At 43.5% G+C, this 19,341-nt stretch overlaps 1 protein-coding gene across 2 annotated transcripts in view; it reads right to left on the bottom strand.

Moving 5' to 3' along the window:
- Positions 1 to 19,341, bottom strand: part of LOC143829889 (mucin-5B-like) — an 80,206-nt gene that overhangs the window by 29,549 nt on the left and 31,316 nt on the right. For both annotated transcript variants that reach the window (XM_077321448.1, XM_077321449.1), the window contains 10 exons: positions 17,728 to 17,879; positions 15,625 to 15,763; positions 14,844 to 14,954; positions 12,649 to 12,828; positions 11,573 to 11,809; positions 9,016 to 9,172; positions 8,104 to 8,238; positions 5,658 to 5,742; positions 5,133 to 5,170; positions 2,139 to 2,237 (listed from right to left, as the gene is read on the bottom strand). In XM_077321448.1, the coding sequence (XP_077177563.1) occupies positions 2,139 to 2,237; positions 5,133 to 5,170; positions 5,658 to 5,742; positions 8,104 to 8,238; positions 9,016 to 9,172; positions 11,573 to 11,809; positions 12,649 to 12,828; positions 14,844 to 14,954; positions 15,625 to 15,763; positions 17,728 to 17,879 (1,333 nt within the window). The remainder of the gene's footprint in view (positions 1 to 2,138; positions 2,238 to 5,132; positions 5,171 to 5,657; positions 5,743 to 8,103; positions 8,239 to 9,015; positions 9,173 to 11,572; positions 11,810 to 12,648; positions 12,829 to 14,843; positions 14,955 to 15,624; positions 15,764 to 17,727; positions 17,880 to 19,341) is intronic.

The following is a 19,341-nucleotide window of genomic DNA, read 5'->3' as shown; positions in this document are numbered from 1 at the left end:
TACAATACATAACAATAAAATACAAAATACAATACAAAACTGGTTGTAAAAACAAATCTATAACCTCCCCCTCTTCCTCCCAACCATGGCCTACAATTACAACCATCACTGCCCCGGGAGGGGGGCCTTCTGGCAATGTCCGGCCTATGGGGCCCATATAGGGAGGGACCCGATCTTCCAAGCTTAGCCTCAACCAAATGCCTGGCTGAAGAGCTTCATTTAGCAGGCCTTGCGGGACTATGCTAGCTCCATCAGGGCCATCAGTTCTTTTGGGAGCTCATTCCACCAGGTAGGGGCCAGTACTGAAAATGCCTGAGCCCTGGTTGAAGCCAGATGTACCTCCCAGGAACAACCAGCAGATTCAGACCTACAGAGTAGAAAGCCCTGAGGGGGGCATAAGGAGACAAGCAGTCCTTCAGATATGCAGGTGCCCAGGCTGCAGATGGTCTTCAAGATAAGAACCAAAACCTTAAACCGGATCCGGACGCTAACTGGCAACCAATGCACCTGCCTCAGCACAGGTTGGATATGAGTCCTCCAAGATGACCTCATAAGGGCCCTAGCAGCTGCATTTTATTTATTTTATTTATTTATAATTACATTTATATACCACCGCTCCCAGCAAAAGCAGGCTCATGGCGGTTCACAGCATAAGACAATAAAACATCAACCATAAAACCATTAAAACATCTTAACATTATCACAATAAAACAATTTAAAAAAACTAAAGTCTAATAAAATCAAGATGGCGGTAAAAATCCCTCTGATGCAGCTGTAGACATGAAAGAAATGAATGAAAGAAAAAAGAAACGAAATGGTAGAATGAACAGTGTGTCTTGGCTGGTCTAATACCTTGGCCTAAGATTCGGTTGGGGGGGGGACAAGATGTTATTCCCTGGTACTCATTGCGCCCAGCCTCAACCAAACGCCTGGCAGACGAGCTCCATCTTGCAGGCCCTCTGAAACCCAGAGAGTTCCAACAGGGCCAGCAGCTCTTCAGGGAGCTCATTCCATAAATTAAGGGCCAGGACATTTTGAACCAATTGCAATTTCTGGGTCAGAAATAAGGGCAGGCCTGTACAGAGTGAGTTACAGAAGTCTAATCTGGAAGTAACCGCTGCGTGGATCACTGTGACCAAGTATTCTGGGGACAGGTAGGGCTCTAGTAGTCTAACTTGGTGCAGATGGTAAAACACCATTTGGACTACCCTTGTGATCTGAGGCTCCATAGACAAGGAGGCATCAAAGATCACCCACAATTCCTGGTGCATTCCATGGCACACTTCCTGATCCTGCCCCCATCTCCCCAGCCATAGGATCTCTGTCATGGAGGAGATGGGTTTCAGTCATCCAGATACTGCTTCCAAACATCTGGCAAATGTTTTCGAGGCCGAGTCTAGCCAGACGTCCTATCAGGAGATAGAATTGGGTGTCATCCGCATACTGGTGACACTCCAGCCTGAAGCTCTGGACCAACTGTGCCAGAGGATACATAGATGTTAAAAAGCATGGGGGAGAGTATCACCCCCTGTGGTATCCCACAGGGGAGTGCAAAGGGGCATGATAACTCTTTCCCCACAGATACCCTCTGTGACCGGTTCTGGAGGAAGGAGACAAGCCACTGTAAGGCTGTTCCCCTGATCTCCATCCTAGCGAGGTGGTGTGCTAGCAGCACGTGATCGGCCGCAAATGCAGCCATCAGATATAAAAGCATGAGGAGCACCAAACTGCCCTGATCCAGTTGGCACCAGAGATTATCTGTCAAGGCAACCAATGCAGTCTCTACCCTGTGGCCAAGTTGAAAGCCCAATGGTATGGGTTCATGGCCAGAGTTTCCTCCAACAATGCCAAGAGCTAGTCCGTGGAGTCCCTCTCAACCACCTTACCCAGAAATGCCAAATGCAAGACCGGGTGGTAGCTGGTAGGGTCTTGTGGATCCTGTGATGGTTTTTCAGAAGAGGATGTACCACTGCCTCCTTCAACCCTTTGGGGAATTATACAGATTATAATTTTTGGGTGTCATGCAAGGAAGAGGGGGAGAAGTGGAAATCACATGTCATAAGTGAAATACTTTAGTCTGAATCCAACCCATTATGCATCATTTATATAATAAGTAATTTCAAACATAATTTTCTTACCATTAGTTATCAGCTTTCCATTAATATTACAGTAGCAAGGGACAGCTATTTTTGTTTTTGTTGTCACTGGTAAGGTTGTGGGAGGCATTGCTATGTTTCCTAAAAGAATCAGAAGCAAGAGACATTCTTACTATTCATTTTAAACCTCAGTGTAATAAATTGAGAAGCAGCAGTAACCCTTAGCATATCATATAATACTTTCGTATGCACATGCCATGGACAGGATTTCAAATCATGCAATATTTAACTGGACACTGCACATAAGGGTTGTTTGTTTTGCTTGTGGAAAACCAACATGAGAAAAGTGATTGTGTTTGATGCTATGGATTCATCTTGTTAACTATGGTGCCTTCCTTCATCCTTCCCCACCGTAAGAAGTTTTTCTGCAGAAAGGCTCCATGACTGGGGGGGGGGGGCGGGGATGCCATTGTTTATGGAATAGATCTGTGGGATTCAATCATCATTTTACTGAGAGTGAATGTAATTCTATACCTGGAGTCATATTCACTATTGTTCCCTCCCCATATTGTATGCCACAAACACCACTGAGTGTTCTATAGCAGGGATCATCAACCCCTGATCCGCGGCCCGGTGGCGGGCCGCGAAGGCCACGGTACCGGACCACCGCCAGCCACGCCTGCCTTCCCCCGCCGGCAGCAAGAAGGAAGGGAAGAGGCAGGCGCAGCCGCCGGCATGGCGGTGACGCAAACGCGCATGCGCACTGTTGCCACGCATGTGCGTTAGCGCCCCTAGTGGCGAAAATGCGCACGCGCAGTTGCAGCACATTGTGCGTGCGCGTTTTCGCAGCACCCGGGCCGTCGGCTCTTCCCTCACTCTGGAGGCGGTCCCTGACCTGAGAAAGGTTGGGGACCGCTATTCTATAGTACCCTAAACATTAACACATCTTTCCAGACAATAAAATATGTACTGTACTGGCAGATGACTCACTTCTTAAAACAGGAGCTGATTGGTTCAGAGCCCTGGAGGAGAGGCCTTGGGCCAGTTGCCCCCCCCCTCCCTCTTTGAACCTAACCTTTCAACTGGGCTGGGGAGAGGTTATGAAGGAAGGTGAGATCCTTGGAGGAAGGATGAAACAGAATTGTACTTCATAAAGATTTATTTAGTTTCTTTACTTTTATGTATATAATGCTTGTGTTCACCTTTATCCTGAACATCAACAATTTTCTAGAGCCTGTTGTATTTTTTACATAATAGACTTTATTGAACAATGATTTCTGCATTAAGCTTCTTGCTGGTTCAGATTCTATCCCCAGTTTGCTATAGCCTGTTGAATTTTTTTAACACAATGGGCATTATTGTTAGTCTATTTATGTATCTAGTGCATTTTTATCTCACTCTTCATCCAAGGAGGACAGAATAGCATGTGCGGTCTCCATTCATTTTATTTTCATAAGAGTGTGAAGTAGGATAGGTAAGAAATGATGGTTGGCTCAGGCAAGCAACCTTTGGGGGGGATGAATAGAAGATGACAACCAGCAGATAATTGGGCACTTCCACTCATACAAGAAAATTTCACTAAATTCCCTTGCTGTAGTCTCTGTTTTCATGCCACTAAGTTGATGAAGGTCCCTTGTGTTGGAATTGCAATCAACAAGTAATTTGGTGAAATCAGCTGTTTAAGCAGCTGAACTGTACATGTGTGCTCACTAGAGCACCAAGTAGTCACAGATGAATGGAAAAATTCCAAGCACATGTCCTGAGAATTCCTTTGTTTAAGGTGGGCCCTATAGGAGAATTCTACATGACTTCATTGACTTTAGACTATGATGATACCAAAAGACCCCCCCCCCCCTTCTTCAACAAGAGAAATTCAGTGTTCTGGCAAGGACTCCTTTGATAACTGTAAGGAAACAACTTGACTATGGAAGTTTTATTTAATCTATGGAGATGTAAAACTTTTACAGAGATCTTCAAGTTCTCAAACACCACACATTGTACCAACCATCATACCATATCTTTAAACCGCTCCGGTCTTTAAACCGCTCCGCGGTATTAAATAAAAGAGTAAGGGGTAAGTGGGAGGAGAGTGGGCGGGTGCTGTCCGGGATAAAAACTCGGAGGAGCTCCTCCGAGCGCCACTCCAGGGCCAGCTGGCCAATGGAGAGGTGAAATGCGCCTCCCCATTGGCCACTTGGCCAGCGCCGCTGACTCTCCACTCTTCTGAGGCTGCCATCATCGCCTCAGCTCCCATAGCACAGTGAGTCCACCACGGGCGCCGGCATGGCCGCCGCTGAGGAGCCTCCCCACATGCCGCTGGGCTGAGGGAAACCTCCTTTCCCTCCGCCCACCGACACCCCTTCCCTGACCTCCGTGCTCGCCCCTACCCCCCTGCGCCTCCCCAAATGGCTCTCCCCGCCCCGCAAATGAGTCCTTCCCACCCCGGCCCGCACGTCCATTCCCGGACCCCAGTTGCTTACCATTTGCCCCGGTGCCCGCTTTCCCGCCGCTTTCGTCACCTCCCCGCTGCTGCCGCCACGCCACCAGGACCGCCTGCCCATGCGCCGCTCTGATTCCCTCCGCGCCCTCGCTGCCGCTGCCGTCACCCCTGGCCGCGGCGATGGCAACAGGCCGGGGTCGCGCCCGCCAACGACGTGGAGCCGGCCCTCGCTTGCCTCACATCACCTCCAGACCCTGGCCGCATTGATGGCTACAGGGTGGGGCCGCACCCACGAACAACGCTGAGCTGGCTCACCGCCTCTGCCACACCTCGCTGCAGTCACCCCCCAGGACCTGCCCTTGCTACTGGCTACAGGCCGCACCCGTGCCTGCCAAAGCCGCAGAACCAAGCCGCCGCCGCGGCAACGCCTTGCTGCCCTCTTCCCCCGGCCATCGCCCTGCTACACGCCTCGATCCTCTAGCCTGCGACTGCCCCCCCGCCTACAGGTACTAGCGCCCACTGTATTCTAAGGACAGCGGGCTTTATTTCTAGTCTTACAATAATAATGAATAAGGAGCTGCTACTGTAAATCTTACCAATGGAATCTTTCAAGGACAGCTTTTCCTTTGGACCACTAGGAGAAAATAAACATACAAATACTATTGATGGCTTATTGTCTATATTTTAAAGTGCAATAAAAATAATTTTTCTCTCTCTTTAACATCCCTTCTCCACCCCTGTTTCTGTAAGAGAAGAATCTGGTAAAAACATCATGTTTGCAGAGTAATAAAGTTGACTCTGTGGCCACTTTTAGAAAATGTGAGAACTCTAAATGGGCAGCAGTACCCAATGGCTGTTTTGAGGGGTTTGGCCAACCTCCCAATTGGTGTCAGTGTGACTAGGTATGATATTGAGAGATTCCAAGCCCTCATAAAATAGATATTTCTGGATGGTTGCCCCCTGAAGACAGAAAGGTGATAGCTCCTGGACTCTCCTGAAGCACCTACTGCTCCAAAGAGAAGGATGCAAGTCTTTGCTGTTAATAAGCTTTGGGAAAGAAGGAAGTAGACACCAGAAAGTACATTGGGGACTACTGATCTATACTAATAGAAATTACTTACCACAAAGTGCATTTGGCTGCTGAGACACATTCTCTCTTTTCTTCATCATAATATGGTTTATCAGCACTGCACTCTGGGTAGCAGCCTATGTTTGAAATAGGCAAAGAATAATTCCATTTTTCATCCACTAGACATACATTTCTAAGAGTGTAGCTTTCCACTGATGAAATGTGAAGATAAGAAGGCATAGAATTTTTGCTGTATCCTTATCTTCCGTACTGCCTTTCTAAGAAAGATCTGAAATCCCCCCCCCAAGTTTTACTGAATGGGGCTCATTTAAATATATAGATGTTTTAATATTTATGATTTTAAAGAAACTTATTGTTTTAACTTATGCTGTTACCCACCTCAAGCTATCTAGGATATGTTGGAAATAAAAATAAAGATTATTACTTTTATATGTTGCCTCTATATCAATCATAATATGTAATAATCACATGTTACTAGAGTTTAAACTTTCACAGACCTTCTAAGATTCCATATCATAATTCAGTAATTTAAAATCTATGGAATCTAAACAAAATAATAGCCTTACGCATAGGAATGAGATAATACACAATTTTATTTATTTATTAATACTGGGATTGCTTCCTGCCACTCCCAGCTAGCCAGCAATTTTGTCCTGAAATGATTATTTATTTGCTTTATTTATAGCCTGTATCTCACTGAAATGCAAAGGTGGATCTTACACAGACCGTTAAAACATGGGAGACATTGTCTGCACTGCCACGTGGTTTCCGGCTCAGGACAGGTCACTCCAATTCTCCCCAGTACCACACAAGGGAAAATTTGGACCACTTCCCCCCATCCACCCCAGACTTGTGCTTCCACATGAAGCAGCAGGACCAGCGTTACACTGCTGTGCGGGGCAGCAGTGAACTTTTTGTTTTTTATTTGTAATAACTTGTGGTTGCATAACAATGCAATACCCCATTCTTCCAAATAAAAATAAATGCTCCAGGTGGCTCCACTGTGCTGCACAGTACAGCAGAGATGCCTGAGGCATTTCTATTTATTTTTAAGAACAGGGTATTGTGGGTGGAGGTGGGGAGAAACCAGGACAGGAAAGGACCACAGCAATACAGGGAACACGGATTTATCCGCGTTCCCTTGCCGCAGTACAACTGAGTGCCTGAGTCCCACCAGGGCCAGGACCACCCCAGACTGGTGCCAATGTCATCAGGAAGCAGGAGTTCGGCTTGATCCTGAATGAGTGGTGAGTCGAGTTGAATTCCTGGTGTGGATGCGGTGACAGTGGCCATCCATTATCCCTGGATGGCCAACAACATGGCATAGAGACTGAGGCCATCCCCTGATGTTCTCTCCCCCCTCTGAGATTTAGAGGTTTACTGCCTCTTAATGTGGAGATTTTCCTAAGTCACCGTAGCTAATAGCCTATCCTCTATGAAGCTATGTAATCCCCCTTTAAAGCTGGTTATTCCTATGTCCACGGCTATATCCATCTGGCAGAGAATTCTACTGTTCTAGTATTTTGGGAGAGGGAGAAAAATGTATCTTTGTCATCTTCCTCTACCATATACATAATTTTATAAACCTCTATTGTGTTCCCCCTTAGTCATCTTCTTTCTAAACAGGAAGGTCCCAAACTCTTCAGCCCTTCCTCATATGGAAAATGCTCCAATCCCCTAATGATTTTAGTTGCTCTCCTCTATACTTTTTCCAGCTCTACAATGTCCTTTTTTGGGGATTTGGTAACCAGATATATTTCTATCCTTATTAGAATACTAACTTTTAGTACATATCTAGTGTACATTTTTGGGATGAAAATATTAAATACTTCATCTTCTGAAATCCCAGAGATTATTTTTGTTGAAAATAGAGGGCCCCATTGACACTCAAGGACATAACTGTCCTAGTGATGGTGAAAAGAGAAACAGACACGAGGAGAATTCTGAGGGAAAATTACAAAGATTGAGTCTAAAATGGGATACTGCCAGATAAGAGGCTCTTACCTGTACAGTCTACCCCATACCTAGTTTCTCATTGAAACTGAGGTCTCATCTGCTTTTCATGAAACTAGTCCACCAGAGATCCAGAACCCAAATGGCTGTTGCACAGTCATGCAATACTACACACACATACAGGTACTTGCCTCCCTGCAGTCTGGCACACCATTAGCATTATGGTTTATGAAGGGACTAATGATGGAAGATGACCAGGTTCTACAAGTGGAGTGAGTATGGAATAAACTTAAGGAAGACTATTATAAGGTAGATAAAAAGGAGACTGAGAATATAGTACATCCAGTTACATCAGACACTCTTAAATATACTGCTTTTCATAATTTGCATAGTCCATTTAAACTTCAAGGTAATAGACCTTTGAAAAATTTTCTCTGTGCAAATAAGTGTCTGCTTGCATTTGTCAAATTAGAGCAGAAATCTTTAATTTTAGTCTGTTTTGCAAACTCTCCAAAAAGGCTTACCTTCCAAGCTGTATGGTAGATTGCCAATGCTACACCTTCCTGCACAGTTCCTGCAAGTCCTTAAACAAGGGTCTCCACAGGGTTTATAATGCCACTCCTTTTTGTTGGGTGGGTTATAGTAGTCACAGAACACAGCTGCATTAGAAGATATGACGGTGATAATTGGCAAAGTCTGTATTCTCATTTGGATTCTTCATCCATCCCTCCATCCCTCCTCTTCCTGGCTTGCCCTTGGCCATGCATTTGCCATACCATCTCATCCGTTAATTTCAATAGGACTCAAACTCACCTTATTTTTAAAAAATGTATGTCACCTTAAAAAATATTGTTTAGAATCTAGCATTAAAACCCCAAGTAAGCATAAAAACACAGACCACAAGAACAGGCCACCGGTAGTTTCAAATAATAGCATTCAGACTAAAGTAGCATTAAAAAAAAATCAACCCCTTAATTAAGAGCCTGGGTGAACAACAGGGTTTTGGCCTGGCCTAAGAGCAATCAACATAAGCACAAGACAAACCCCAATAGGAAGAGACTTCCCTAAGTGAGGTGCCATTATCAAAAAAGCCCCATTTGTGGTTACCACTGATCTCATCTCTAATCTCAGGGGCAGTAGGAGGAGGGTTGTAAAGCGCATCTTACCTGGAAGGCTGGGAAATATGGGTAGAGGCAGTCTTTCATGCACCCTGTCCCCAAGACATTTAAGATATACTCAAAAATAATACTAATGGAGAATCCACTTACTGATATTTATTATTATTATTATTATTATTATTATTATTATTATTATTATTATTATTATTATTATTATTATTATTATTATGAGAGATTCGTTTTAATCCTCACTTGCAATGCTCAGCTTTTCTGTGATCAAGGGTACTCTGATTGTAAGTTCCTTTAGTGAATACTTACGACAAGCTGTCGGAGTTCGCCAATCAATGCAGACGCCAGCTCTGCTACAGCTCCAGGAATAAGCAGCCACTGCAGTGCAGAAGCACTCTGAATCTCCCACACTGTCACAACCACAGAAATCAGACACACAGGCCTCATAATAGGGCATCGGGCTGACCTAACAAAATCAAAACCAGTGATACTGAATATTATTTTTCCAATGCTGTACTTAATCACACTACTTAATGCTGTACCTTGCTCTCCTAGTTTTTGGAGTATCCCTGTATCTTATAAAGTTCTGCTTTTCTACCTCCATTCCTTGGAACTTTTTCAGGCAAGGAAGACATTACTCCTGGCAAGACTTAATGTCTTCCCTTCGAGTGTGATGTGTGGCAAGTTTTGTCAAATCAGAGAGACTTGGCCAGTTTCGGAGAGACTTGGCCTGCATGATTGTTCCTGACTGCCTTCCTCACATTATTCAGGTTTGTCCTGTCTTCTCTGGGCAGCGTAGTTTGATTCAAGATTATATAATTGAGTTAAATTTGAACTGCAGGAATGAACTACAAATTATCAAAGCCATGCTTAGAGAGAAGGATTATGTTCTACTATCCAAAGTTGCCAATGTACAAATCAATGTTAAGATTTAATACTCTCTTCTTGTTAAAACTAGAAATTGTGCAGTGATGTTATTGTGTATATTTTCTTTGAGTATTTATTTGTATTATGATTGTCTGGATGTATTTGATTTTTTTATGGCTTTAACGGTAATTTGTAATCTGTAATCTTGTACTTAATCTGTTTATTATTTTTTTTCCTACAACATTTTTGAAAACAGAGGCCATAAGACAAGAATATAGAGCATATGGGATATTTGGTGTACAAAACTGCCCTGCCTATTCTGAGGAATAGCTACATTGCCTTTACAGATTACAAATTAAAAGTATATGCGTTGGATCATGCATTCAGTCATGAGGAGGATCAGAAATCATTTCTTGCAAACCATGCTGTACTTTGTTTTTGAATGCAGATTGGAAAAAGCTCCCTAAGGTCACAACTAGGTATGTGTCTTTGGCTTAGAAAACTCCAAAAATACTGGAAAATACCCTTAGTGGTATTTTTCAGCATTTTCTATACTGAATACAGATTCTCTATAATCATACTGTGAGAAAGAGCCATATGGGCCATCTAGTCCAACCTGTTCAATGCAGGATCAGCCTAAAGGTCAACCTGCTGCTCAAAGACTGCCAGTGAGGGGGAACTACCACTTCCTTAGGCAGTCTATTCCACAGCAGAATTACTCGAATTTGTATTTGGCTACTGATATAGTCAAAACCGAATATTCTGGAATACCGAATATATTCAGTTCTATTATGTCCTATGGGGCCATTAAAGTCAATGGCAAATCTAGACTAAGCAGTGGTCTGCTGGGAGGCAGGGTTTGAGGTAAAGTCATCAAATTTCTAGCAGAGAACTGGGCTACACGTGATTCAGTCATTCTAGTTACAGTAGAACCTGCTGTCTTGGAGAGAAGCCTCTAGTATACGGCCATCAGATTTTTAATCAAGTTAATTGTTAATCAAGCCCTTTTATCTATTAACATCAGGATTTTTAGCCACATTTAAACTATCTGATGTGATGGTATTTCCTCACAGGAATATTTCTCTGGAATTTAGGCTGTAATTGTTCTCCAAACCTTCATTCTTATGATTATACATGAGGTACATCTAAATCTGGATATCATCTCACCTTTATTGGAATTTTTTCTGGGAACTGGAAACACTCACTCCTCCCCTTGGACAAGTCAGATTGCAAACCTAGTAACAAATTGCCCCCATCTTTCTTTCCAAGTTTGGAAAGGAAGGAATCTTTTGCTTTTTGATCTGGCTACCTGTCCTATAACTGGGCCTTAAAGTTTCATGCTTTTTAACTGACTTCAAACCACCCAATATTTTGCAGATATCCAAGGGTAGCCTCAGGACCCTTGTACTTATTAGAGGTGGAGAGAAGAGGGCCAGCTGAAGCAGCCTATTTGGTAATGAGTTGCCCCTCTCTTCTAGGTCAACACAGGAGAGCTGTCTGCCTTTCAGATGGTAGGCCTGTTAAAGCCAGGCCAGCCCAAAAGGCCAACAGGGTCAGATGATGGAAGAACAGCCACTGTATGAGATGGCCTTAATGTACAAGCACCAGCTGGCTAGACAAGGGCAAGGATAAGGGCAAGGCAGCCATTTAAAGAAGCTGGAAGGCAAGGCTGGAGTCATGCTTGATTGGTAATAGTGTCTACCAATCGGTGTCTACCAGGAGGACAAGGAAACCATCGGGGAAAAGGAAGGGTCCCCCACACCCCTGGCTACAAGGGAGGACAGTAAAAAGACAGTAGATCTCCAAGAGGGACTTTGAAGTGTGTCGGCCCCACCCAACCCTAACAGTGCAGCAGATATTGAAGTCAGTCTGCTAGTAAGCAGAGTTGCCAAGGAGAACAAATAAATATTATTGAGACAAAGGAATACAAGAAGAAGGGAGACAGAACAACAAGGGACAGGAGGAGGGATAAGCAAGAAAGGCAAAGGAGAGCTCTTACCTTATTGTGACAGGGTTTGAATATTTCACTGTTGATAATACTACATTGCTTCTGTCCCAGTGCAAGCTTGAGAGGCTGAGCTGCATAAGGATCTGTCTTGTTTATGTCTGAACAGCTAGTGGTGACTTTCCAACTGTTTCCAAATGTCTGTGCATGAGACTCCACAGACTGCCCTCTGCTGGTGAAATCATTATGGGCACGGTTGTCAAAGTCACCACAAAGACCGCAAACCTTGCCCTATGAAATGTGTACAAGTTATTCCACAAAGGCCTTTTTGACAGGAAAAAAATGTGTTGTAAGCAGTAAAGTCAGATTCTGCTTATTCTTTATTCTACAATTTATATCCTTTGCACGCTATACATCTTCCACAGGCACAATATAGCCAGTTCTATTCCAAACACTCTTATATACAAAGCAGTGACTCCATTTTCTGGAAACAGGAGAGAGTTTAACTGTATCAGTATCATGCAGAATATGTTCTGGACTCAAGTGGGAACAGAATATTGCCTAAATTTGCAAGTTAAACTGCCATGAGCCAGAAAATGCTGCTTTGAATTATTCATTTCTAAGTATTATAGCTGACAGAAAACACAAATCTTCTGCTTCCTAATACTAACTTCCTCCCTACTATTTTAAACACTACTCAAAATGGCAAAGAAGTCTCATATTGAAAAGAGATATGACTCAGGGTTTTATCCTTGCAGGCATTCTCGGTGGGTTTTATAATGCATAGGAGGCACATATATTTTAGCACCAAAGGATCACTTCAGTCATGTCACAATAAAATCAGAGTCCAGTAGCACCTTTAAGACCAACAAAGATTTATTCAAGGTGTGAGCTTTCGAGTGCAAGCACTCTTCAGTCATGTCAGTTTTTCTTTTGCAGGTATGTCTCTGTAGGAAGAATGCTGTAATCTGGGATGTTCATCCATGCCACAAGACAGACACAGTCTTATATGTGACATTTGTGTCACATTCATGCTTCTTTCCAAGAATGAAGTGATATCATGAAAAAAATACATGACCTTGCCCTGACATGAAAATACCTTGTGTTCTAAATGCCATGTTTTCACCTACCTGAGAAGAAGGTGCCACTTGTATAATCACTGTTGTCTTCTCATCCCATAAAAAAGTCATTCCATGGTAAGTTTCAATGACAATATAAAGCCCCATGATGTAGTATTTATAGTTTTTTTCTGTGTCAGGCTTATTGGTTATCACCTCCATTTTTCCAGATGAAAGTCTGATTTCACTGCTCTAGAAATAATACATAAATCAAAACAAATGTGCAAGTTGAAATCAGAGCACACTATCTCATGGTCACCAGTCTGGACAGCAACAGATAACACAGAGCTGGAAGAGTGCATGGCTGCTCCAACTTCTCATTCTTGGCCTCTCCCAGAGGTCAGAGATAGAACCCCCACCCTGAGTTGTTGTGGTGTAATGAATATTGGAATTGCTAAAGAATCAAATGAGATCAAAAAAATCAAATCCAAAGAATCAAAGAGCAGCACAAGCTTAAATCTACTGGTAGGATGGATTGGAGACAGCAGTATGGTAATGTTGGTAGATTCTTAGGCTGAGTGATTAAATAGGGAGTGCATGAGTGAGGTGTATTTGAACAGGCAGGATCATTGATCATTAAAGCATTATGTATTAATGCATAAATGGGGTGTGCAGACTTATGGCTGCAATACGTGAGTTAAAGCAGTGCCATAAAGATCACTGAGTGTTCTTGGGCCAGGCACTCTTTATAAGTAAAATTTACCTCACCGGTTATCATAGGGTCAGATGAAGAGAGAAGACCCATGTATGCCATTCTGAGTTCCCTGGAGGAGGGGCAGGATAAAAAATGACTGGACAGATGAGAGTGTATGAATGAAATAGTCTCTGACTGTGGATGACTGTGGTCAGTGAGTAGTGTGTGTGCAAATGGAATGTATGTAATATATGTATGAATGAAAGTGTGTGCCCATGAAGCATTTTTTTTTAAGAGAGTCAAGTTGCACTTTAGTATATCATTAACTTTTGTTGGCTGGAAACTCCTTCATCAGATATTCTGGACCATGGAACCTGAAGTCAAAATACATTTCAGAGTGATATCTAATTTACATCAGATTCCTGGGCCTGAAGATATCATCTCACCTTGGCCAGATCTTTCAGTCCTTCTGTATTCTAATCTAGAGCTTCTTGTGGCGCAGAGTGGTAAGGCAGCAGACATGCAGTCCGAAGCTCTGCCCATGAGACTGGGAGTTCAATCCCAGCAGCCGGCTCAAGGTTGACTCAGGCTTCCATCCTTCCGAGGTCGGTAAAATGAGTACCCAGCTTGCTGGGGGGTAAACGGTAATGACTGGGGAAGGCACTGGCAAACCACCCCGTATTGAGTCTGCTATGAAAACGCTAGAGGGCGTCACCCCAAGGGTCAGACATGACCCGGTGCTTGCACAGGGGATACCTTTACATTTACCTTACCTTATATTCTAATCTATTGATCCCCTCCCCACACAGATCAGTTATTTCTATTTAGAGCTGCTAAGAGCAACCATAGTTTCCCAGAATAGATTCTCTCTGGGTATCCACTCATTTTACTGGGACCAAATCGAATGTCATATGGGAAAAATACATCATGCTTTTATGAACCCTCTAGATTTTTTCCTTCTAGTCCATTTCCTATTCCACCCCCAGACCATAGCAGTCAACATAGTAGAACTAATCTGAGTGGGAAGATATTTCATGGCTTTAGCATTTGTTGACAATATAATTGGAATAGGAGGGCCATAGTCAGAGGAAGACTACATACACTGCATGCATTAGAATACAGGTTCCAACTATACTATCCATTTATACTATCTATACTAAGAAGAAGTTACAGACTCTGGAAAGCCAGTCAGAGTAGAACCACTGACTGAGGTGGATCAATTGCCTGACACAGTATATGTTCTGTGCCAAGGCTTAGGTAGTCCTATTCAAACCACCCGAAACGCTACTCAAATGGCCAACAAGTGCAACTACCAGATAACTGAAATGGATGCATTAAAATCAGTTAATTAATTTGTTAAACTAGTTGAGAGTCCTGATATTTTGGTTTTGGTATACTTTGGTGTTGAGAATAATTTTAAGAATGTCTACTGAGAAGCAAGTATCATGTGATTCAATAAAATGGAGTATATGGGGAGGAGACATCAGATGAGAACAGGTGCTAGCAAGTTTTAGCAAGCAAGCAAAAATATCTTTTTTTCTTTTACAATTGTCCACTTGTGAAGCTGACTTACCTGCAAGATCAAGCTGATTTTCAAGGCACAAACATTTGGGGATTTACCACATGCATCGTTTGTGACTACAATTCGAAATGTACCTTCCTGGGGATTATTGGGGCAAAAATCCTTAAAACAAGAAACAAAAACAAAAGACCACTGAACATTACATTCTTTATCTCAGCCTCAAAATTTCTTTGACATATATTCTTGAGGGAGAAGGATATAGCACCCCTAGCTAGGTAATTTCTTTAAAATGTTGCAGTGTACTTATAGAACTCTACTACTACAATATGCAGGTCAGGGATTATATTCTTAATGATCTCCTACATTATTAAATGAAAAATCAATAAATGGAAAATATAGTTAATTAAAGCCCAAGCCAGGATACTGACTTTTGCCCTATCGTGTTAGCTTCTTATATGCAGGGGAATACTCAGAAATAAGTTTGAAGTACACAAACGTGACCAGGTTGTGCCATATTATTTTGGTAAAAGTATAATTTAAAATTCAGAAATACTTGCAATGAAATTGTTGTAACCTCACTTTTCTCAATGAAGAAAAATGTTAGGGGAACATGTGAAAAAGGAGCATTCCTCAAGCCAGCTTTTGTTGCCTCAAATTCTTGTGTATGGTTCTATGCTGCAGTGGCCTAGGATCCCCTACATCCAGCAAAGTGAGAAAAATGCAGATACAGCCTTTCTTTCCTCGTTATGAAATCCATGAGAATCAATTAAACATTTAAAACAATAAACTTCACTTTGGCACCATGTGCACATTTAAGATGGGTAATTGATACCTGAGCTAGGATATAATCACAGTTTCCCATGAAATCAAATTTCCCTCCATCAAAGCTGAGGTAATGTCCGTTCCCATAAACAGTGCATATTCCATGGCAAGGGTTGGTTGTACAGTTCCATTGTCTCTTGTGGCATATGCTAAGAGATTAAATATAAAGCATCAAAATCTGCCACCTGCAGGAGTACTCTACAGCAAGAAGAGCAATTCAAGGTATAGTAACCATTTGGATATATCAACTGAAGTGATAATTTCAACAGTAGACATTTACACAATGTATAGACATTAATGTTAATATGCATCCAGGACTGAGGACTACATGTCCCAGAATCCCCTGGGGCAGCAGGGAAGTGGGTTGTGCCAGGCACCCTTAAAAGTGGCCCGGACAAGGGTTGCGGCTTCTCTCCTCCCTTGCTAGTGAGGCACCCACCCAGCCCTCCCTTGTTGGACAGTTTGTGATGTTGGCATATGTTGTTATCTAGTATTGGTTATATTTGGAAAACATAATAAATAAATATTGTCACAGGTTGTGTATTTGGAGCAAGGGACAGATCTGTTTGGGGAGAGGTCGAGTCTCCATGCTGATCTCCCCATTTGATGGGGGCCTCCATAAGAGACCATGTGCAAGCATGGCCAGGTAAACCTCCCTCTCATTGGAGTGGGTGGGGGCTTGAGTAGCTGGCGTGCCTTTCCGGGTAGCAGGGGAAGTTACCAGGGGCTAATGCCTCATGAGGACCCATCCACCTGCTGCCTCCAGAGGGTGCAACAGGCAATATAGGGGCCCAGAGATCAAGGCAGGCTTGCCGAGGGATCCCAGGAGCAGTGGCCTGTTGACAGTATGGACTGCCTTGCATTTTCCTGACCAGGAGAGAGCAGAACCCTTACCCCATGCTGCACCACACTCTGTAGGAGAGCCAGTTTGGTGTAGTGGTTAGGAGTGTGGACTTCTAATCTGGCATGCCGGGTTCAATTTTGTGCTCCCCCACATGCAACCAGCTGGGTGACCTTGGGCTTGCCACGGCACTGATAAAACTGTTCTGACCGAGCAGTGATATCAGGGCTCTCTCAGCCTCACCCACCCCACAGGGTGTCTGTTGTGGGGAGAGGAATGGGAAGGCGACTGTAAGCCGCTTTGAGCCTCCTTTGGGTAGGGAAAAGTGGCATATAAGAACCAACTCTTCTTCTTCTTCTTCTTCTGTATGCAAAAATAAAGCTGTGGCCAAATTTACACCAAAAAGAAATGTGTATTTCTTGGGCATGGGAAATACTCCCCTGCAAGATATTAGATAGAGTTGATGCAACTACTTTCATAAAATAGACCAGCTATCAGAAGAATGTTAAATAATCTTTAACAGCGGGCTCGCTGCTAAAATAACTCGCTAAGGGCTAAGTGAGCATAGAGTGGGCATGGCCTGTCTGAGGTAGGGCCTGCCCACTCTTGCCTACCCAGCCGGCCAGGGGCTCTCTGCCAACATTGTCTGCAGTTTGCCCCTAGACACTACCCAGGTCACATGTAAGTGCCCTGGGGTTGGGGGCCTCCATTCCTGTTGGCCCGAGAAACCCTCTCGCTGCCTCGACAAGGCAGTGAGAGGGCTTCTCGGCCCAACGGGAAGCTGGCGGGGGGGGGGGAGGAGGGTGGCTTTCCCTTCCATCCTTGGGCCAAGGGCCTGTCGGAGGCCCTCCCCCTCCTGCCCTCTCCAGGCCCAACACTGGCCATTTTGGGAGGGGGTGGGTGTGTTGACATGACCACATATGGTCATATCACTCAGTAAATGTTTAACAAATTTTTAAAAATATATAAAAATTAATTAATTCCCACCCATTCAGAAAACCCTTGCAGGGTCATCAAGAAGACCCAGGGTTTCATGAAACCCTGGTTGAGAAAGCCTGGCTTAATATAATATTTGATTATTTCCAGAAAATAATCTTGTAATGGCTTGTAATGGAAATGAAGGACAGTACAACTTTTTTGTCCCAAGAACACCAGTACTGGGGAAAGGGCAGAAAAGCTAGTGTTCACTTTCAACATCCATCCTCAAGATTTAAAATCTGTGTTTGTTATTATTTGTTCTGGAAATGGCATTTACATTGAAAAATACTATACCAGGTATTACAGCTGACTCTGATCTCTGTGCCAGGACTATAGACATTCCCTTCATGGAGACAAGGGCATTGCTGCTCTTCAATACAAGTGCCATTACCATCAGACACCAGCCCATCAGGACAAATACATCCAGAAACACACTCTGTAGTATACTGGGGGGTACAAAGACAAAATGCAAATTGATACTATACAGTGCATAGAAATAAATAAAAGTGCCTTTTATAAAATGCCCTTTTGTCATTCAGTAAACTTTTAGAAAGCCACCACATGGGAAAGCATTTACAAGGAAAGAAATTAAAGTCCTGATTCCTGAATTCGCAATATATTCAGAAAAAGGAGCACCCTAATAAAAGTATAGATGTTTCTGTTCAGAAGATCAGCTTCACAAACTAGAAGCCTTCTCTTATGAAGCCAGAAACACAAATAAAGAAGCCTTGTGATCTGTCCAACTGTTGGAAACACGCTGAGGAAGGAAATGGCGGGTTTTGCTTCACCAGCACAAGCACTGTCATAAATTTTATATTGTGCTTGGAGTGGAGACCAACCCATGGGGAAGGGGTGACTTAGACAGCCTGTACTAGCAAGACTCAGACAGCAACTGTAATCAATCCAGGTTCCTGCAAAATAGGCTGGAGACAATACATACATCTGACACCTGACTGCTGTTGGCAGTTCCCTCCAAACCTGCCTCTTGTGCCAACCAAAGCAAGAAGGTTAGCATTAGGGCTGAAATTGATGGAAGCTACTATTCCTGCCCATCGCCATCCTCCTGGAGGTGTGGTCAATGCACTGCCCCCCCAAGGTAGGCAGTCAAGCACCCTGCCCCCCAGAGCCTCTTCAAGGTCATGCAAAGTTAGAGTTAGGAGGGCAACAAAGCAGGTGAGGGGTCTGGAGACCAAGACATATGCAGAAAGGTTGGGGAGCTTGGTCTGTTTAACCTGGAGAGGAAACAATTGAGAGGGGATCTGATAACCATCTTCAAGTATTTAAAAGGCTGCCATGTAGGATGGAGCAGAATTATTCTCTCTTGCCCCAGAGGGATAAACCAGAACCAATGGGATGAAATTAATTCAAAAGAAATTCCATCCAAGCATCTGGAAGAAGTTCCTGACAGTTAGAGCTGTTTCTCAGTGGAACAGGCTTCTTCAGGATGTGGTGGGTTCTCCATCTTTGGAAATTTTTAAACAGAGGCTGGATAACCATCTGACAGAGAGGCTGATTCTGTGAAGGCAAAGGGGTGGCAGGTTACAGTAAATGAGCGATTGGGATGTGAGTGTCCTGGATAGTGCAGGGGGCTGGACTAGATGACCCAGGAGGTCCCTTCCAACTCTATGATTCTGTGGTTCTAGGGAGCTTACCCTGCACTACTTGTACTATGTTCTGCCAATGGCTAAACTCTAGCAGCAAGTTGTGACAACTATGCTTTTTCTAACAATGCAACAAAACATACAAATGTTCTTTCCTGTGGGTAATTTCCTATGGCCAATTAGCCAACAGAACCACAGGTAAAATCCTTCCTGACTCTGTTAACCAGCAACCCCTTAGGGACATAGTAAGGATGAATAACCGTGATAGAATATATAATTGAAAAGCATGGGGGAGGGGGTTGCTGGC

The sequence above is a fragment of the Paroedura picta genome, chromosome 2 (assembly GCF_049243985.1).
Source record: "Paroedura picta isolate Pp20150507F chromosome 2, Ppicta_v3.0, whole genome shotgun sequence".
Classification (NCBI taxonomy): Eukaryota; Metazoa; Chordata; class Lepidosauria; order Squamata; family Gekkonidae; genus Paroedura; species Paroedura picta.
The sequence above is the reverse complement of the archived record's forward strand: the minus strand, read 5'-3'. Positions and strand labels throughout refer to the sequence as shown.